This window comes from Bubalus bubalis, chromosome 19 (assembly GCF_019923935.1).
Source record: "Bubalus bubalis isolate 160015118507 breed Murrah chromosome 19, NDDB_SH_1, whole genome shotgun sequence".
In the NCBI taxonomy this organism is placed as follows: domain Eukaryota; kingdom Metazoa; phylum Chordata; class Mammalia; order Artiodactyla; family Bovidae; genus Bubalus; species Bubalus bubalis.
Genome location: NC_059175.1, coordinates 36,535,445 through 36,557,873, shown reverse-complemented (window position 1 = coordinate 36,557,873; position 22,429 = coordinate 36,535,445). Strand labels below are relative to the sequence as shown.

Sequence of the window (22,429 nt, the reverse complement as noted above, 5' to 3'; positions counted from 1 at the left end):
TACTGTTAAAGCCTCACTCGGAGGATTTTGAGCATTATTTGCTAGCATATGAGATGAGTACAATTGTGTGGTAGTTTGAACATTCTTTGGCGTTGCCTTTCTTTGGGATTGGAATGAAAACTGACCTTTTCCAGTCCTGTGGCCACTAATGAGTTTTCCAGATTTGCTCGTATATTGAGTGCAGCACTCTCACAGCATCATCTTTTAGGATTTGAAATAGCTCAACTGGAATTCCATCACCTCCACTAGCTTTGTTCATGGTGATGCTTCCTAAGGCCCACTTGACTTTGGACTCCAGGATGTCTGGCTCTAGGTGAGTGATCACACCATCGTGGTTATCTGGGTCATGAAGAATTTTTTTGTATAGTTCTTCCATGTATTCTTGCCACCTCTTCTTAATATCTTCTGCTTCTGTTAGGTCCATACTGTTTCTGTCCTTTATTGTGCCCATCTTTGCATGAAATGTTCCCTTGGTATGTCTGATTTTCTTGAAGAGATCTCTGCTGCTGCTGCTGCTGCTAAGTCGCTTCAATTGTGTCCGACTCTGTGCGACCCCATAGACGGCAGCCCACCAGGCTCCCCCGTCCCTGGGATTCTCCAGGCAAGAACACTGGAGTGGGTTGCCATTTCCTTCTCCAATGCATGAAAGTGAAAAGTGAAAGTGAAGTCACTCAATCGTGTCTGACTCCTAGCGACCCCATGGACTACAACCCACCAGGCCCCTCCGTCCATGAGATTTTCCAGGCAAGAGTACTGGAGTGGGTTGCCATAGATTAGGTTAGTACTTCTAATTTCCAAGGAGTTATGAAATGGTCAAAGAGACTGAAAAGTTTGACCGAGAAAGGAGAGTTCGGTCCACACGCTTTGCCCATTTCTGGTCGGTTCCCGAAGGAGACATTGGGTGCCTCTTGGCATTGGCAGGTCGGTATAACCCCTGACAGGTTTCTGCCATAAGCTGTATAAGATCACCATGGAACTGCAGAGCAGGGCTCCTTGCTTGCTTCACGCAGGGCATGTCATTCATTCACACAAGCACACTGTAGAGTTAGTAAAGCACAGCAGAAAACGTGTTTGCTAAGAGAACAAAGAACTAGAGCTCCAAGCATCCTTCCCTTGTCCTGAAGGATCCCAGACGAGCCCCCAAGATGAAAAGTTGTTGTTGAATCACGCGAAGACACCGGGATTCTTGGCCCCTGGAGGAGAAGAATTCAATCCGGGCCCAGAGACTAGGCTTGATCGCTCAGAGCTTTTGTGTAATAAAGTTTTATTAAAGTATAAAGGAGATAGAGAAAACTTCTGACATAGGCATCAGAAGGGGGCAGAAAGAGTACCCTAGTTGTTTACTCGAAGAGATCTCTAGTAAACATATTTCTTGATCTCAGCAGCCGCATGTGGCAAGTGACTTCCGTGTTAGACAGTTTGGGTCTAGAACACAGGCAAGTTTCCTTCCTTTGACTTCATAACAAACCAGACACTACTTTGTATCTTAAGGGGTCTTGGGTCTGGCAGGTGATCTGTCCTTCACGTTTCTCTGTGATGTATGACCTTTGCGTAGAAGGGCTGGGGCCAGGAGGTAGGAGGATTCCCTGCTCTGTCTGCAGTTGATTATTTTTGCCTAGGACCAAAGCGCATCATCTGTGCCTGCCACCTGCAGATGGTGGGAAGCATCTTAGAAGTAGATGCACTTATAGATAGCCCTTCAGAATTTGACATACTGATAAACAGCAGATCCTCAATATTTTTCCATTAAAACTCAGGTGAAAAGGATCATTTAAGAAAATATTTTGAGCTTATGGAGATAGCACAGTTTAGATAAGTAAATGTTTTCCAAGGTAAAGGTAAATGCTAATAAATACTTCGAATATTTTTCTTGGATCTCAGTATTGGATCCCAAAAAAGATTGGTTTGTGTCCATTCCCAAAACATATCTGTCTGCTCGAAGGAGGAAACAATCTGCCTTGATTAAAATATTCAGTGCACCAAATAACAAAAATGCTGGAAAAAATTCTAAGCACTTAATAAATTATAGCTATTGGCTTAAAAAAAAAAAGTTCAGTGCATCCCTATGCTTATGTTTAATAATATCTTACTGTTAAATGTTACATCTTCTTTACTTCAAATTAAGACAACTTCTTTTGTCATGTTACCTTAATGCAGTCTTTTTTCCCCCTCTATGATATTGTGATTTATAAGAAATACATACATTTGGTCTTCATCTCCAATCCGTGACACAGGGTTTCTAAAACGCTTGTAAATTCCTATGTGATGAGAATACTGGGAGCAGCTTTTGTTCCAGTCTGGTGACTCGGATGGCTCTTAGATGGGGGCTGGTCACCACAAGGACCACATGATTAGAAGCCTGGAATTATCAGCCCTGTTCCCCACTTCTCTAGAGAAGGAAGCCTCCATAAAAATCCATGAAGCATGGAGTTGGGAGAGCTTCCAGGTTAGTGAACACATCCATGTACTGAGAGGGTGATGTACTCCAACTCCATGGCTCAGAAGCCAGACCTCACCCTGTGTATCTGTATTCTTTATCACATCCTATAATAAATTAATCAATGCACATAAGTGTTTGTTAGGGTTCAGTGAGTTGCTCTAGCAAATTAGTTGAACCCAAGGAGGCTGGGGATCTCCCGCTTGTGATTGGCACCTGAAGTGGGAGTGGGGTAGGTGCAGACTTGTAGGGCTGAACTTTGCCCTCCGTAGGGTCAGAATTGAGCTCCACTGGAGGCCTCTGAGCTGATGTCTTGGAGAACTGCTTGGTGTGGGGGAAAACCCCCCACACATTTGGTAACCAGAAGTGTCAGAAGTGAAGTATTCTGTGTGAATAGTGATGGAAAACTACAGATGAAAACTGAGTGGTTTTTTCCACATACATATCCTCCATCAGCCTGTTGTTGTAATGTGGAAATAAGGGCTGTAATGTCTTTTAGTTTATTCGGAAAAGCTGGAAATCCCTAATTTCTTGAGTGCATGTAGATTTTTATAAATTTCTATTCATTTCTTCTCTCTTCTTTGAATTAAAAAATAAATGAAGATACTTTTCTAAAATTTATTTTATTGAAATATAGTTGATTTACAATGTTGTGTTAATTTCTGCTGTACAGCAAAGTGGTTCAGTTTTATATGAGTGTGTGTGTATTTTTTCATATTCTTTTCCATTATGGTTTATCACAGGATTGTGAATATAGTTCCCTGTCCATGTAGTAGGACCTGTTGTTTATCATTCTCTATACAATGGTTTGCATCTGCTAACCCCTTCTTCCTCAGTCCCCTTGACAACCACAAGTCTGTTCTCTATATCTGAGAGTCTGTTTTGTAGATAAGTTCACTTAAGTCATATTTTAGATTCCACATATACGTGCTATCATATGGTTGAAAATACTTTCTAAGAAACCCTTTTTCTCTGATAGTTACTACTTGATCAGTGTTCATTTTTGTGGTTTTAGTGAGAGTCACGTCGCCAGGATCATGAACAAATTTAATGAGTGAGGAAATTTTTGACAGACAAAAGAAAGTTATTTAAGTACTTAGAAGGTGAGTTAAAGCATCATCATCTTGAAGGTAGCATTGTGTTTTTGTGTCTGTTCCTACAAGCACAGCAAAATGCCAGGGTCCTTGAAGGCAACCAATAAGTATTTCCTTCAAATTGATTTCTTAAGTGAGTGTAATTGGAACTCCTGATTTTTAAAAAATAAGTTAATGCTGTGCTCAGAATGGGCTTCCCTGGTGGATCAGACAGTAAAGAATCTGCCTGCAATGGGGGAGACCTGAGTTCAGTCCCTGGATAGGGAAGATCCCCGGAGAAGGGAATGGCAACCTAGTCCAGTATTCTTGCCTGGAGAATCCCAGAATAAGTAAAACTACCATTTTTAGTTGTTGTGAAGGCATTTTCTTTAATAAAGTGTACATTTTTAAAAAGTTTTATTTTTATAATTGAGCTACCAAGTTAAAGTTGCATTACATTGACCTTAACTTTGATCTGGGGGTGCAAAACACAAATTTAATCCACTTAACCCTGGGCTGTAGTCCTTGGAGAAAAGGTCATTTGACTTCTGCAGTATACATTTTACTGAGATTGTTAGCTGTTCTTTATTTTTTGTTTACTGCCTAGCAGCCCCAGAAGTGTGGTTCCTTTGCTTCCTCAGTCTAGCTCCAGTCCAGCCTGATAAAAGTTAGTTTTTCAGGTTGCTACCATTCCAGGTTTATGATATATGTTTTCTCCTTGGCCCCCATTACCTTTTATTCAGTTATCTCTGTCATTTCATCTCATCGGATATTTTCAAACATTCCCAGCTCTTCTCTGGTCCATTTTATAGTCCCTTGCTCCCTACTCAGTCAACTCTCCTTCACATGGGAAAGTAAGGATACTAGGTTGGACTTTTGTCAGATTTTTCACCCTCTTATGTATAAATGTGTCTCTGTGATCAGACTTTCTTGGTCTCTCAGCCTTCTTCCTTGAAGTCTCCAAGGAAGAGGTCTTTCTCTTCTAGTTCCTCACTAATCCTTCCACCTGTGCACTTGATCACATTCTTCCTGCTTCCTCTGAGACTTAATTCTATCAGTTACTCCCTTTCCTGTATTTTTATCCTTTTTATCCCTACTGGCTCCTAGAAAATATGCTGAAGCTTCTGCTTCTTATTTAGCTGATTTAACAAAAGCCTTATTCAACTCTTCCTTCTTTCATTGTCAGTTTCCTACCCAAGATACACAGTATTTGCCGTGTCCACTTCACTTACTCGTGGAAAACTGCCCGTATCAAAGTTAATGATACAACTTAAGCTGATGGACGTACTCCTCCATCACTCAACTACAAGCCCCACCTGCTCCTACTTGGACCGCTGCAGGTGTTTCTTAACTTTTCTGCCTGCCCTCAGTCTTCCCTTTTCCAGTTTATCTTTCCTACAACTGCAGAGTAATCTTTTGAAATACAGATATGATCATATTACCCTTCTCTCCTCAAAACCCTTCAGAGGCTCAGCGTTGCCCATGGGTACAGATAAACTCTCCATAACGCATATGAAGCCACTAATGATTTGACTGCCTGCTCTCCAGTCTTACAGGCTACAAGATTTGTTTGTAGTACCTCCTGTGGTTCCAAAAGCTAAGTGCTGTGTCACACTTCTGAGTCTTTTGTATTCTGAGCCCTCTAGGGGAGTAAAAAACTTTTTTGTATTCTTAGTAATCTCCTCTTTAACCTTGAGCACGGTCAAGCCTCCTACCAGACTTTGCCCGATTTCTCTTTCCTCCACCTCCAACCTATCACCAGTATACTGCCATGGGAGAGTTAACCACTATTTTGTGGGTTTACTATATAACTAGGGGATACTACCATTTTTTATTGCACAACGCAGTCTAAATATTTGTCTTTATGTTTGCCTCCCTTTCTGGCCAGATCTCCTGGAGAGAAAGGAGCCATTTCATTAATACTAATGTGTTACCTGCAGCACCTGGCATAGTGACCTGCACGTGGCAAGGATTCCATACATATTTGTAGAATAAGTGAAAAAAGTTGGACTGATTTCAGCAAATATTAATTGGTGCTCCTTCTGTAGGCTTAGTGTTATTACTTTTAAAGTCAGATAATACGTTTTGGATTGTTTCTTTTTTGTGATTTTTATTTATTATTTCTGGCTGTTCTGGATCTTCGTTGCGGTGCAGGCTTTTCTCTAGTTGTGCAAGCAGGGGCTGCTCTCTAGTTGCGGCGCTTGGGTTTTCTCACTGTGCTGGCTTCTCTTCTTGCAGAGCACTGGCTCCAAGATATTTAGGCTTCAGCAGTTGCAGGTCCTGGACTCTCGAGCACAGGCTCGATAGTTGTGGCCCACGGGCTTAGTTGCTGCACGGCATGTGGGGTCTTCCCGGACCAGGGATCAAACCTGTGTCTCTTGCATTGGCAGGCAGATTCTTATCCAGTGTACCACCAGGGAAGTCCTGGATTGTGTTTCTTTGATATCATTGCACTTAATGCTGGGCTGCTGTGTCATACAGTTTTAAAGACATCTAAAGAGCAAGGAGGAGGATGTGTTTGTAGCTAGTGACTTAATACAGTAGTCTATGTGAATACTTAGGTCTTTCCCTCATGTTGTCATGGTGCTCAGTACAAGCGTGTCCTTGCATTTCTTTCCTAACCAAATTGTACAAAGCTAGAGGAAAGGCTTCATGAAATTGATCATCATTTTTACTCTGGCTTCCAGTCTTCCTCTCTTCCTCTCCAGGTGGCTTCCAGAGGGCTCCATCTGAAATGCAGATCTGATAATTGACTCCTCCGTTCATGATGCTTCGGTTCTTTGGTTTCCATTTTTCTGTATGTCTGTCACTTTCGTAGCCTCCCACTTTACCAAACATAAGATCTGGTTCTTAGATAGACTTCTTCTGAAAGTTCGTTGTCACCAGTAGGACTGTTCTGTATCCCTTTTGCACCTGCAGCTGACAACACACACTGTCCTCTGTTTCAAGCATATGGTTCCAGAGGATAAACGTACCAACACACTGGTGATGTTTATGTTCTACGTGTCAGTCTTCTCCAAGCATCTGCCACACAGGCCCAGAAACAGAGAAGTGGTTTCATCTACTGGCTGCCAGGGGAACAGAAGGGTTGCCACAACAAACTGGGCAAACAACCCCGAAAGTCCCCAAGAAGCATAAACTCACAATGCTGGAAAATCAAAATTAGTTAAGGATGGTGCATTTTTGATTCTCGACCTGAACTTTGTCCCCTGCGCCCCTATGTCGAGCGTGGACTGCTTTCTGCAGCAACTGGGGCATCTGTAGGAGAGTGCATTTGAGATTCACTCAGCTTTTGAAGGATGAAGTATTTGAAATTTCTGTGCTCACCCAATAGTTGCTTTGTAGTGGCGCTGGACTGGGCTCCCCTTGGAAGCTTGGTCTTTTGACTGACATTGATAAAGTTGGCTCCAAGGGGACCCAGCATCCTCTTTGCCCTGGCGCCACTGGGCCCGCCCACCTCCCCCCCCCCCCCCCCCCCCCTCTCACTCTTCCTCCCACTCCCTCCCACACCACCTCTCTATCCCTCACTTGAACTGGCTGCCAGAGTTCACAGACAGCTGGGCAGAGAGTGGCTAAATCTGCTCAGCTGCCCGGGAAGCTTGGCGGCCAGGCTGAGGGAAGGAAGCATCGGCTCTCTTTGAAGGTCGGCTGCCAGTGAATCTCAGGCAGCTGGACTTCAAAGGGGGGAACGCCGGGCTTTCCCTCCTGTCTAGGCAGGTCATTCCACGGCACCGTGCTTCCGGTGTTGGCATAGTGGCTTTCAAGTTCCTCTTCAATTAAAGAGCTGAATTGAAAGCTGCGCTTGTGTCCACATTTGTGTTTTTTATGTGCTGTTGCCAGTCTAAGATCCTAACTCCTGTTACTCCAAGCTTAGGAGTAAAGATGGATGCAAAAAGGTAGCAGCATCGCACAAGGGCAGCTCAGGAGATCCACAGCAGTCAGTAGGATCTCCTCAGTGCTAGCTGTGTCCTGTGTTATTTACCAAGCTTTAAGTTACTTCAGGGACTCTCAGTGTGATCTTCTTGAGTAAAGGCTTGTCAGCATATGCTTATGGGCTGAGTTGAGCTAGTGACCTGGAATTGGGTCTGGTCATGGACAGTGACTTTATCTGTTTCTGAAAACTGTTGTGTTTGCTCACCCACTAGCCCGCCTTCACTGTCTTGCTGCACTTTCCCACCTTTCACCTTCAAATTCCCTCAGTGATTGAGGAGAGGACTGGCTTAATACGGAAAGAGCAAGGGTGCTATACAGAGTCCAGGTCCACCTTAGTTGCAAATGGGGGTCCGAGCTGAGGGAGACTCAAGTCAGAAGAGCCATGAGGATGTATGAGTACAGTGGTGGTTAAAGGTGCAGGTCCCAGAGCCAGGCTGCTTGGATTCAAATCCTGGCTCTGCCACTGACTGACCACATGACCTTACCTTTCTGCACCACCATGCTCTCCCTGGAAAACAAAGATATAATAGTGCTTATTTCATAAGGCTCTTGGAGGATTTTAAGAGGTTAATACCATGCACCTAGGACAGTGTCTGCTGCTGCTGCTGCGTCACTTCAGTCGTGTCCGACTCTGTGCGATCCCATGGACTGCAGCCCACCAGGCTTCTCTGTCCCTGGGATTCTCCAGGCAAGAACACTGGAGTGGGTTGACATTTCCTTCTCCAATGCATGAAAGTGGAAAGTGAAAGTGAAGTCACTCAGTCGTGTCCAACTCTTAGCAACCCCATGGACTGCAGCCTACCAGGCTCCTCCATCCATGGGATTTTCCAGGCAACAGTACTGGAGTGGGATGCCATTGCCTTCTCCCAGGACAGTGTCTAGCTCAGAGTAAATGCTATAAATTTAGCATTTACTGTATTAGCTGTATTATCATGTGCCACATCCCATTGACCGGGGCTAGAGGAGCTGAAAAATGACTGGTTTGTGATTTTCACTGCCCCTGTATGGATGAAAGGCTGGTAGCTTCTGCCTTAGATGGAATTTGTAATAGCATTTTTTTCCCAGAAATCCCTAATAGTGTAAAAAAAAAAAAAAAAAAGTGAGGTTTGAAGAAGAAGAAAGTTACTTTATGTTATCCATCTCTCTCCTTGCATTGCCTTTCCTGGGAGTACAAGGAGATGCAGTTCATTTAGAGCTATTATAGTAATAATCTATGCAAACCCAAAACCAACCTAGTTTAAAACACGGCTGCAAATGTAAATATAGATATATAAATAAGTTAAAAAAATGGTGTTTTAGTAAGGAGTACGGTTTCTAGAGTTAGATTCAGGGTTCCAATTTTTGCTCTATTTATTAGTCATATTCTTTGGGTAAGTTACCTCTCTAAGCCTCAGTTTTCTTGGTTGTTAAATGAGATGATAACTACAGGAGGCTTGTTTTAAGAATGAAATTAGGAAATTTTATGTTGCATCAAGTAGCAGTATGTTCAGTAAATGTACCTGTGATGATTATTACTATTGCCATCACCATTAGTGTTACAACTTAAAATTATTGTTGAATCACAAGGAAGCCTTTTTAGTTTATATAACAATGATTTTTACAAATAGAGTGCCTCTCCCAAAGATTTTTATTCTCTGTAGATCCAAGGTCAGCAAACTACAGGCTGAATCCAGCCTGCCACCTCTTTTTATAAATAAGGTTTTGTTGGACCACAGCCTCATCCACTTGTTTACTGTCTGTGGCTGCTTTCATACTGTCACAGCAGAAGTGAAGAGTTGCAGCAGAGACTTCACAGTCCCCAAAGCCTAAAATATTTACTGTCTGGCCTTTTCCAGAAAAAGTTTACTAACCCTTGCTCTAAATATATAGTTCCCCAATTAAGATCCAGAGAATGTTAATTCTGTTCATGTTAGTAAGTACTTTCTGAAAAGAAGGAGGGAAAAAAAAAAATGGTTCCATAGTGAAATAAGCTTTGGAAATGTTAGAGAAGTTGATTTATTCTAGGACTACTACTTAAAAGACCCTGGCTTTTAATCTACTAATGTGCATTGTGAATCTTCAAGACAAGGCCACGGTACGCAAATAAACTCTGGTTTCCCAGGCTTACTTGGCTATAGAATGACCCCCCCATCCCATCCCCCACCCCTAGATCTGATGATGTTACACACAACATCTTTTGGGAAACCCTGCTTTGAGACTTCTCTTTAGGAGGACTTTCTTCTTAAATCTTTCCTTTTGGTGACATAGGTGTATCCTCATTTAGAGAGCCACAAAATATCATATGAGATTCTGTATTACCTCATTTTTTCCCCCAGTAAACTTATACTTTGCTTAAAATTATAATAGTAAAATATAGCAGATATTTAAAAGCTCTAATAAGATAATGGCCCCATCTTTAAATGAGTCTATATGATGTCTCAGAGGTTAGAAATGGAGTCTCCAAGTCCAAAGTTTGATTTCATGCTTTCTTGCAATCCTAAAAGCAGGAGTTTTTTGTAGGGCTCTAACGTTTATTTGCATCCAGATTTCTGAAGCATAAATCTCGAGTGCCTAACTGGGATACCAGCTGATCTCAGCTCAGGTTTATAAGAAGGGAGATTAATGTGAAGGTAACTTGTGCCCGAGCCATAAGGGGTTTGTTTTATAGACTAAAGTAAACACCTTGAATTTCAAGTTGCAAGCACATGGGGAGCCAGAAGATTCCAGAGCAGTGGCATCATGTTCTGCCTGTGACTCACAGAGCTCGTGGCTGAGCCTTCTGCAGCTGCAGCTTCCAGCTGGTCATCAGACAGAGCCCTAGGTAGTGGCACACTGCGTTCACCTGGTCCGAGATGACCAAACACATGAAATTGCAACATTGTCCAGTGACGAATGAAGGCTGGGCTATCTCTTTGCCAAATACAGTTGAAGAATAAATCCTACGGTCATAACTGTTTTCTGAAATCACAGTGGTTGCAGCAGTGAACCTGGACTGAGAGTGGAGAATCCTGCTGAAAAGTTCAGCTCTGGTCATACATGCTCCCTCTCACTTCCTCCCTCCCTCCCTTCTCTTGGTGTCTCCCCTCCCCTCACCCCTCCCGTGAGTGTCCTTTTTATGGCAGAAGTCAGTTCTTAGTCATTTTGATGCCCTTTAAACCTGGCTTATGTTTGATGCAGGAAATGTTTTATGAAAGAATAAGAGGTCTTAAGTGTTTCTTCTCCTTTCCCAACTTGTGAATCATTGTAAGAAAATTCTACACTGTCTCTTCATTTGTTATCTCTATGTTGTGTGTATAATGGGTCCTCAGTAAATGTGATTGACGTTGTAAATATGGATCCTAAAAATTTTATTATTACACTATTTTATGAGAGATGATAAATGGACTTTCCAGAAACCTTTGTCAGATATCATTGTCTTTGTCTTTATTTTTAAAAAATAAAGAAAGAGAGGTAGAGAGTGGAAAGGAATGAGGAAAGGGGACAACATCTTGGCTGGAATATAATTATCTGTTTTAAAAAAAGTTAGGAACTTGGAAACTGTCAACTTGGTATGAAATATGTTGTTTCCTTGAAACATGCTCAAAAGTTCAGAGTTTCATTTGCTATATTTTTTATGTTCATCTTGTAAGCACCATGACATGTGATACATTACATATTATTCTGTGCTCTAAGACTCATTGGGGTTCTTAGAGTTCAGATGATGAGCCTGGGAAAGAAATAATCTGAAGCTGACCTACTTGAAAGAAAGGATCAGAAATGTTATTCATCTGGTAACATAAAGAAAAGCAATTTAAGCACACAACCCTCCCTTCTGTGTTTTCCATGAATGAGCTATTTCCAAGTATTCACCTCTCTTACTCAAATATTGTCTTCTGGAATCATTGTCTTAGTGTCAAAGAATATATAGAAGAAATGGCTGCAACTGGATGAAAACAGTCTACAACTATCTAGAGACAATAATTATCTCAAGCAATGCCAGCAAAGATTAAGAAACATTACTAGAGAGAACTTTTATTCTCACAGGCAGATGCAAAAAGGCGAAAGCGGAGTGTAATGATTATATAAAGTACAGACATGATACAGTTGAATTAATTTTAATTGTTGGTTTGTACAGTACTCTTGCCTGGAAAATCCCATGGATGGAGGAGCCTGGTGGGCTACAGTCCATGGGGTCGCTAAGAGTCGGACATGACTGAAGCGACTTTGCAGCAGTAGCAGCAGCAGGACTAGTTTATGATGAACATTATTTGGTAGAGTGCTAAGGTAGGGGAGCAAGAATTAACCTTCTTAAAACTTTATTAATGCTCCTGTAGTATCACCTGACCCATAATAATGATAGACACATACAATGCTTACGATCTGCTCCACCTGTTCACATCCTTCATGTGTTGTATTAGTTAGCTTTTGCTGCATAAGAAACTCCCCTAGAACTTAGTAGCTTTAAACAACAAGCAGTAATTATTTCTCACAATTCTCTGGGTCGGGGGCAGATCTTCTGGTCTGAACTGGCTTGGCTTCTCTACTGCATCTGCACTTAACTAACTGCTCCGTCAAGGCTGGGTACTCTAGACTGGCCTCACCAGCATGTCTGGCTATTGGCTAGCTGTCCACTGGTGCTGTGGGATGACTGGACACATGTCCCTGGTCATCCAGAAAGCATCTTGTAATTTTTCACAAGAGTTCCAAAAGCAGCAAGAAAGCAAGTCCCTACATATATGCCTTTAAAGTTCTCTGCTTGTGTCTTGTTTGCTAATGTCCTCTGTTAGTTAGGGTTCTCAGAGAAGCAAATGTTAAGGCAGCATTAGATGCATAAAAGATTTGTTGCCAAATCTCCTGTAAGGGAAAAGTGTGTGGAGAACTGGAGAGTATCAGGTGGTGATGCAGATCTGACTCCTGTGAAGGAAAGAGGGAGGCAACGAAGGAGGGCTGGCTAAGAAGAATCTCAGACTGCAGTACAGTTCTTTGAAAACTTTGGCCAGGCCAATGGGAACTCCTTGAGCCCAAGTCAACCCAAGGCTTTGTTAGTCTGCTCTAGCTATACTGATATCCCAGTTAGCATGGTGGCTACAGTTGAGACTACTACTTTATTCAGTCTATAGTCAACAATCCGTTTTTGGAAGGACGAGAATTACTGCCCCACTGAGGAGCACTGTCCGTCCTCTTAGGAATCTGGCTACCTCTATAGTCAATTGGTTTCTGATCTGAAAATAGGGTCAGATATAGGAACAGAGCAAGAGATCATGATTTTTTTTTTATTGAAATTACCATCTTTAGCCTCCTTTGTCTCTGTTTCTCTCTCTTTTTGATTGTAGATATTGAGCAGTATCTTTGTTGTCTGCCCATCTCTTCTATCTCTAGGAATGCCGTGTTCATACAGTATATTAATTTGACTATTGCAGAATCTTTTGGAGAGGTTTTATTGTCTAATTTTCTGTAATTGAAATGACTTTGTGGGAATAGCGAATTGAAAAGTACTTTTATATGACAGTTCCTATACTTTTGTATACATTATTCTCATAATCCTTACTATATATCTCCAAAGTCAGAGAAACAGGATGAAATTATATTCAGTCTAGGCCTGTATTTTGGGGGTTCCCTGGTGGCTCAGAGGGTAAAGAATCTGCATGCAATGCAGGAGACCGAGTTTGATCCCTGGGTGGGGAAGATCCCCTGGAGAAGGGAATGGCTGCCCACTCTAGTATTCTTGCCTAGAGAATCCCATGGACAGAGGAGCCCGGTGGGCTACAGTCCATGGGGTTGAGAGAGTCGGACATGCCTGAACAACTAAGCATGCATGCGTGCACGCACCCATCTATACTTATTCTGTTGTTTACTCTTGGCGTTCAAAGAATCCTGGAACATTTTTAATACTGGTGGTATAGCAAGTAACCCTAACATGTGATTGAAAATATAGAATTGATTGGAATTGCTTGATTATCAGTTCAGTCACTCATTTGTGTCCGACTCTTTGCGACCCCATGGACTGCAGCACGCCAGGCTTCCCTCTCCATCACCAACTCCTAGAGCTTGCCCAAACTCATGTCCACTTAGTCCATGATACAGTCGGTGATGCCATCAAACCATCTTATCCTCTGTCATCCCCTTCACCTCCGCCCTCAATCTTTCCCAGTCTTTTCCTCGGGGTTTCTTTTTTTTTTTTTTTAACCATCTTAATTATTTTTAATGTACAGTTCAGTGGTATTAAATACATTATTGCTTTTAAACTCTGTTTTAAAGATGATACAACATATTTTCACAGTTTTTCTTTATCAAGCAATTTCAAGGTAAAGAAATACGATTTTGAGAGTCAACCAAGGTGGTGTAAGTCCTGCTACTGACCTTAAGCCTAGAATGATTATTCATCCTCTCTGAATCTATTCCCTTATCTATGAAATGAAAAATGTACCTACTTTGCAAGGATTTACATGAGGAATAAAAATAGTCTATGTAATGCACCTAGCACAGTGCTTGGAACACAGCAGGTTCACAATACCATTATTATCGGCCAACACTTATTGATTGTTAGTCTCCTTTCTAAGGACTTGACCTGAACTTTCTCATTTTATCTTTACAATAACCCTATGAGGTAGGTAGTGTTATTGATCCTCCTTTTTTCTGACTGTTAGATAGCTAATAAGTGGTAGAGCTAGAATTCATACTTGAGTAGTCTCACACCAGACTGTGGGACTAACCACTTTGCTTCCCTGCCTCTACTGCAAATGGTTTTTATCCTTGATCAAGGAATTAATGGACTAGGCTTTGGTGCTCAGAAATTAAGAAGTAGGAGCACATGTTAAATTGACTGACCGTCATATGCAGGCACTAGGCTAGCCATTTCAAAAAGACTTTCCCATTTCAGTTACTATTTAATCACTGTCTTTATCACTTCTAAGAATTCATGAAATTTTCTAGAACCCTACAGATAGAAGCTGCTTTATTTTGTTAATAGTGCAGCTCTAGTTTCCCAGCATTTTTTAATTGCAGCTCTCCTTCTGGAAGGTAGGTAATCACATTGTTATTTTTGGAAGAAACACTAATGAGATGCTAGGTTGACAGATGATACAAGATACGTGGTACCTTTGCTTCAGTTCAGTTCAGTTCAGTTCAGTTGCTCAGTTGTGTCTGACTCTTTGCGACCCCATGGACTGCAGCACACCAGGCTTCCCTGTCCATCACCAGCTCCCAGTTCAGTTCAGTCGCGCAGTCAGGTCCATCTCTTTGTGACCCCATGAACCGCAGCATGCCAGGCCTCCCTGTCCATCACCAACTCCCAGAGTCTACCCAAACCCACGTCCATCGAGTCAATGATGCCATCCAGCCATCTCATCCTATGTTGTCCCCTTCTCCTCCTGCCTTCAATCTTTCCCAGCATCAGGGTCTTTTCCAATGAGTCAGCTCTTTGCATCAGGTGGCCAGAGTATTGGAGTTTCAGCCTCAGCATCAGTCCTTCCAATGAACACCCAGGACTGATCTCCTTCAGGATGGACTGGTTGGATCTCTTTGCAGTCCAAGGGACTCTCAGGAGTCTTCTCCAACACTACAGTTCACAAGCATCAATTCTTCAGTGCTCAGCTTTCTTTATAGTCCAACTCTCACACCCATAGATGACCACTGGAAAAACCATAGCCTTCACTAGACGGACCTTGTTGGCAAAGTAATGTCTCTGCTTTTTAATATGCTCTCTAAGTTGGTCATAACTTTCCTTCCAAGGAGTAAGCGTCTTTTAATTTCATGGCTGCAGTCACCATCTGCAGTGATTTTGGAGCCCCAAAAAATAAAGTCTGACACTGTTTCCACTGTTTCCCCATCTGTTTCCATGAAGTGATGGGACCAGATGCCATGGTCTTCGTTTTCTGAATGTTGAGCTTTAAGCCAACTTTTTCACTCTCCTCTTTCACTTTCATCAAGAGGTTTTTTAGTTCCTCTTCCCTTTCTGCCATAAGGGTGGTGTCATCTGCATATCTGAGGTTATTGATATTTCTCCTGGCAATCTTGATTCCAGCTTGTGCTTCTTCCAGCCCAGCGTTTCTCATGATGTACTCTGCACAGAAGTTAAATAAGCAGGGTGACAATATACAGCCTTGACGTACCCCCTTTCCTATTTGCAACCAGTCTGTTGTTCCATGTCCAGTTCTAACTATTGCTTCCTGACCTGCGTACAGGTTTCTCAAGAGGCAGGTCTGGTATTCCCATCTCTTTCAGAATTTCCCACTGTTTCTTGTGATCCACACAGTCAAAGGCTTTGGCATAGTCAATACAGCAGAAATAGATGTTTTTCTGGAACTCTTTTGCTTTTTCGATGATCCATCAGATGTTGGCAATTTGATGTCTGGTTCCTCTGCCTTTTCTAAAACAAGGTTGAACATCTGGAAGTTCACGGTTCACATATTGCTCCCAGAGCCTACTCAAACTCATGTCCATCTCACCCGTGATGCCATCCAACCATCTCATCCTCCTTTGTCCCCATCTCCTCCCATCTTCAGTCTTCCCCAGCATCAGGGTCTTTTCAAATGAGTCAGTTCTTTGCATCAGGTGGCCAAAGTTTTGGAGCTCCAGCTTCAGCATTAATCCTTCCAGTGAATATTCAGGACTGATATCCTTTAGGATTGACTGGTTGGATCTCCTTGCAGTCCAGGGGATTCTCAAGAGCCTTTTCAACACCACAGTTCAAAAGCATCAATTCTTCAGCACTCAACTTTCTTTATGGTCCAACTCTCACATCCATACATGACTACTGGAAAAACCAGAGCTTTGACTAGATGGACCTTTGTTGGCAAAGTAATGTCTCTGCTTTTTGTATGCTGTCAAGGTTGGTCATAGCTTTTCTTCCAAGGAGCAAGTGTTTTTTAAATTTTATGGCTACAGTCACTATCTGCAATGATTTTGGAGCCCAAGAAAATAAATTCTCTCACTATTTCCCCATTTATTTGCCATGAAGTGATGGGACCAGATTCCGTGATCTTAGTTTTTTGAATGCTGAGTCTTAAGCCAGCTTTTTCACTCTTCTCTTTCACTTTCATCAAGAGGCTCTTTAGTTCCTCTTTGCGTTCTGCCATAAGGGTGGTATCATCTGCATATCTGAGGCTATCGATATTTCTTCTGGCAGTCTTGATTCTAGCTTGTGCTTCATCCAGCCCAGCATTTTGCATGATGTACTCTGCATATAAGTTAAATAAGCAAAGTAACAATATACAGCCTTGACGTACTCCTTCCCCAATTTTGAACCAGTCCGTTGTTCCATGTCCAGTTCTAACTGTTGTTTCTTGACCTGCATACAGATTTCTCAGGAGGCAGGTAGTGTGGTCTGGCATTCTCATCTCTTGAAGAATTTTCCAGTATGTTGTGATCCACATAGTCGAAGGCTTTAGCGTAGTCAGTGAAGCAGAAATAGATGTTCTTCCAGAATTCTCTTGCTTTTTCTATGTTCCAATGGATGTTGACAATTTAATCTCTGGTTCCTCTGCCTTTTCTAAATCCAGTTTGAATATCTGGAAGTCCTCGGTTCATGTACTGTTGAAGCCTAGCTTGGAGGATTTTGAGCATTACTTTGCTAATGTGTGAGATGAGTGCAATTGTGTGGTAGTTCGAGCATTATTTGGCATTGCCTTTCTTTGGGATTGGAATGAAAAATGACCTTTTCCAGTCCTGTGGCCACTACTGAGTTTTCCAAATTTGCTGGCATATTGAGTGCAGCACTTTAACAGCATCCTCTTTTAGAATTTGAAATAGCTCAACTGGAATTCTATCACCTCCACTCGTTTTGTTCGTGGTGATGCTTCCTAATGCCCACTTGACTTTGTAGTCCAGCTATTTTTAAGCTTGATTATAACTAAGCTTAAAAATAGATTCTCAGTGAATCTGTTGAATCCCCTATCTATTTAGGGGGGCCTAGGGGTAGATTTGTGGAGAAGGAAATGGCAACCCACTCCAGTGTTCTTGCCTGGAGAACCCCAGAGACAGAGGAGCCTGGTGGGCTGCCGTCTATGGGGTCGCACAGAGTCGGACACAACTGAAGCGACGCAGCAGCAGCAGCAGCAGGGGTAGATTTGAGAGGACAGTTATATGTTAGTACACCTAGTTTGTTAGATAGCCTAGCATTTGTCTCATCTTGCTCTTAGAGTTTGATTTTTGGTAGCATAGTTGCATTTCAGCAACTTTCTAAGAGGAGGTGCCCATTACAGACTGAATAAATGTGTGCTGTGGACACAAGGCAGGGAGATAGTAGGTTAAATGCAACTCAGTCACTTTGGGAATTAGAGGGAAAGAATAAGAGTGAAAGGAAGATGTATAGGGCATGTTATTTGCAAGATTAATAAACTATTTAATATGGAACAGAAAAATTAAGCCTGTTGACCATGGTCAAACTAAAATATAGTAAGCACAAATTTTAGGTCAGGTTGACTTGGCTCTAGGACCAGTTTTCTTTCTACTGAATTTCCCCCAGTTTTCAGCCTAGCAATTTATTTAAATTCTGTCATTTAAGATAGTTTATTCCACTGTTTTTATTAATTACAAAGCGTGTTTTGATGCTTTTCAGGGTTGTCTTTCCTCTTGCATTGATAGATACATATTAGTGTGATAGAAAGTTATTGGAATCTGCTGGATGTAAACTCATGGTTTACATGGTTTACTCTATGGTTACCACCATAGAGTATTTGGATTATTTAGAAATTACAGAAAATGGTATATTTTTAAGACTTTGAGGAAGACGTCGTATTTTTCTTTGAGACTTTGACAGTCTCTGTTAGAGAGGAAAAACTAGGATTAGCATAGCCAAAGAAGGCAGGACCAGGACTCACAAGGAGATGTTAGAAGGAAGGGAGTCTTGGATCCAGTTTAAGAAAGGTGTTACAGTTAGAGCCACCCAGACAAATGCACTGATGTTGCTTGTGTCGTAATGAGTTCCTCACTGCTGGAGGCTCTGTGACCATCTGCTCGGAAAGGGTGACTTTACCAGTTGGAAGTTTGTACTGTGTGATCTCAGAAAGGGCCTTTAAAACTAGGTTTTTGTGCTTGCATTTCCCATCTCTTTGAGTATTTGAAACTTGATGTTCTCCAAGTCTAAGATAAGGCACTTCTAAGAATAGGAAGCCTATATAAAGGAGCTAACAATCTCAACTTCCTTAAAGAATGATGTACTTTGCCTGTGATGATTATAAAAGGTGTTAGAGGAGAAGTTGTAGCTTTAGATTTCCCATATTATGCCAGAAGTGTTTTTCAATCACATTGACTTTGTTTTCAAAATGTGGGTGTATTTTTCATTGCAGATTGTCCATATGATGTTTTATGCAAATTTAAGATCGCTTCTGGTTATCCAGTTTATTTCATGGAATAAAACTTTTGTTATTGGTTAAAGTGAAGTAAATGGGTATTTTAAAAGCCTTTTGAAATTTTTTCCAGAATAAAAAAAACTATATTCAGGTGAATTAAGATTTTACATATAGCTATTATATATCATTTCTGTATGATGAAATAAAATATTCCTGCTACAACTGTTCTTGTCTGGATTCAGATGAGATGTTAACACTTTGCTTGTCTTTACAAACAGGTTCGTCCTAAATTCTTCTATAAACAGGGTGGCAGAGGTTGAGATGTTTAGGTAGTATCACTGAATCAATGGACATGAACTTGAGCAAACTCTGGGAGATAGTGGAGGACAGAGAAGCCTGGCATGCTGTAGTCCATGGGGTCACCAAGTTGGACATACTTAGTGACTGAAAAAAGTGAAGTTAATAATTGAAGAGCAGATTTGATATAAAAATCTCAATCAAAATGAAACTGCCTGCTTGCTCTTGGGTTCATGCTGAAGTTTATATGATATGACTACTATGGGTTCTGTACCTTTTAATGTTCTGTATCCCATCTGATTGGTATATTATATGTGCATATTCAGTCGCTTCAGTTGTGTCCAACTCTTTGCAACCCTATGGACTGTAACTTGCCAGGCTCTTGTGTCTGTAGGATTTCCCAGGCAAGAATACTGGAGCGGGTTGTCATTTCCTACTCCAGGAGATCTTCCTGACCTAGTGATCGAACCCATCACTTGCATGCAAGATCAAACCCGTCTCTTGCATCTCCTGCATTGGCAGGCAGATTCCTTAGCACAGCGCCACCTGCTAAGCTGTTAACAGTAGCCAAGTCTCTGGGTCACCTACCTGTCTTACTAGTCTTTTATAGTCCAGGAAAAATATTTCTTCTTGTTTCTTCTTCCTATATCTAGAGTTACATTATTACAATCATTGATCTCATATAGAACTACATATCTGACTAAATGCTTCAAGTTGCTTAATCATCATTATTTTTGCCAGAGGCCCAGTCACATATTTGGTGATACATGAAATAACAGTTTTGTAAAAGAGGTGATATATAAACAATATAGTTAGCAGTATTAGTAAGGTCATAAGTAAGAATTTAAGTCAAGAACTTCCATTAGGTACAGGTACTTAAGGTACTAAATTCTCTGTGCTTAGTTTTCTAATCTGTACAATGAAGGGAATCTTGCAGAGTAATTGAGAACACCATAGGCAAAAGGTGGCGAAGGATATAGTGCCTGGGATACAGTAGCATTGAGTAAGGTTAGCTGTCATCATTATCAACAGCCTTATCCTACATGTGCACCAAAGATGGTTCAGTATTTACAGCCGTGTGCACAGTGTCTGACATATACTAGGAACACGATGATATTTTTGCATTAATAATATATTCATTAGTAATTTTTATTTATATTTATTCATTCAGATAACTACAGAAAATGGTCCCTAAAACTTTACAAGTATAAGAAGAAGAACTAAGTGTGGGGCTAATCTTGTGTTGCTCAGAGCTTGCTGAGGCAGTCTGAAAAATACCTCCTAACACTAGAACTTTAACCTTATCTCTTCCTTTCTCTTACTAAAGCAAATGGATGTTTTAAAAGCCCTTTGAATTTTTCCAGAATTAAAAAAAAAACTATATTCAGGTGAAATTATAGCTGTTATGTACCATTTTCTGGATGATAAAATATTCTTGCCACAAAACTGTTTTGATTGGGATTCAGATGAGAAGTTAGCACTTTGCTTGTCTTTGCAAACAGGTTCATCCGAAATTCCACTATAAACAAGCTCATGACCCAGGCACAGATACTTCTTGCGTGACTTTTTCCTATGATGGTACTGTCCTTGCTTCTCGTGGAGGTAGGTTAAAAGCTTTCTTCTTGATGTGTTTCTATATGTAAAATGATCATATTTAGCGCTAACAGATATCACACCAATATCTTAGCACTTAGTAAAGCTGGCTGTGCTTTTGTTAATGGCCTTTGCCAGTCTAGTTTTTTTCATTACAGTGCATTTTCAGCATGGCAGTATTCTTTTATTGGAAATTACCAAGTAAAATTTAGAAAATATGTATTTTTTTCCCAAGTTTCAATTTTACCTCCAAATTTCATCAGTGTTTGGAACCTCTGAGGATGACCTCTGCTTCTACATTATGGAATTTTGTAGATGATATTCTATATTCTTTCTATATTATTTTATAGTTCTTGGTCTGGTATTTCAAACTCTGCTATTTGCTGACCATTTTTTTTTTTTTTCAGTTTAAACACTAACTCAATTTAGTTAATAAAAAGTTGTATATCTAGATGTTACTTTTTAAATAGTTACATAATCCTCTGTGATTGTATTGTATTGACAAGTTGACTTATCCACGCTTATATGGTTGAATGTAGGTTGTTTCTAACTTTTTGCTAAATCTTTCTCAAATGAATAAGTGGTATACAAGGAAATAAGAGAATAGTAAGGGTAGTTTATAAACAAAGCGTTACGGGGAAGTGTGGGGTGGGCCTGAGAATCTTCTAGTAGGCCTATTTTTGGGGAGAGGAAAGAATCAGGCTTCAGCAGGTTGGAGCCATGTTATAGATGGCCTTAAATATCATAAAGGATTCAGTCTTTATTCTATAGACCAAATGAATCTAGCAGTGTTACATTTATTCTCTCACATAGTTTATTCACATCATTCACTTTCACTTAACTACTGTATGTTGAGTAAGCACTCTGAGCTAAGTATTATACTAGGTGCTTGGTATAAACTGTGGACATCACAACAGAGTTCCTTTCCTGAAAGAAGAAAAGACCCTGGTGCTGGGAAAGATTGAGGGCAGGAGGAGAAGGGGACGACAGAGGATGAGATGGTCGGATGGCATCACAGACTCAATGGACATGAGTCTGAGTAAACTCTGGGAGTTGGTGATGGACAGGGAGGCCTGGCGTGCTGCTGTCCATGGGGTCACAAAGGTTTGGACATGACTGAGACACTGAACTGAACTGATAGGGTTTAGTGAAAGCAAGGAAGACAGATGTAGCATGGCTTTCCCCTTAGTTTAACTGGTCCGTGTTCCTTTACCCTTGGGGAATCCATTCCAATTCTTTCTTCCCAGGAAGTCTTATATATTTTACCCTCACGTAATTTTAAAAATCAAAGCACATGTACATGTATTTTCTATTTATGGTATATGTGGCAAAATGGATATGCATAAAAATATATATTTTGGTTCAGCAATTCTAACCTATTTTTTGTTTTGTTTTAAAAAACTTTTTATTTCGTATTGGAATATAACCAATTAGCAATGTTGTGATAGTTTCAGGTGGATAACAAAGGGACTCAATCATACATGTACATGTACCCATTCTCCCCCAAACTCCCCTCCCATCCAGGCTGCCACATAACATTCAGCAGAGCTCCCTGTGCTATACAGTAGGATCTTGTTGTCTAACCTGCTATCTGAGTCCTCAGATGACTTACTTAATACCATATACTGTATTCTTTGTGGGTTTCCCAGGTGGCATTAGTGGTAAAGAACCCACCTGCCAGTGCAGGACTCATAAGTGATGTGGGTTCAGTCCCTGGGTCAGGAAGATCCCCTGGAGGAGGGCATGGCAACCCATTCCAGTATTCTTGCCTAGAGAATCCCATGGATAGGAAGCCTGGGGGACTATGGTCCATAGGGTCACAAAGAGTCAGACATGACTGAAGTAGC

At 41.1% G+C, this 22,429-nt stretch overlaps 1 protein-coding gene across 1 annotated transcript in view; it reads left to right on the top strand.

Moving 5' to 3' along the window:
- The window catches only part of WDR70 (WD repeat domain 70), a 277,449-nt gene that overhangs the window by 207,425 nt on the left and 47,595 nt on the right, over window positions 1-22,429 (top strand). The window contains exon 11 of the mRNA XM_025270591.3: window positions 20,492-20,591. Coding sequence (XP_025126376.1) covers window positions 20,492-20,591 — 100 coding nt within the window. The remainder of the gene's footprint in view (window positions 1-20,491; window positions 20,592-22,429) is intronic.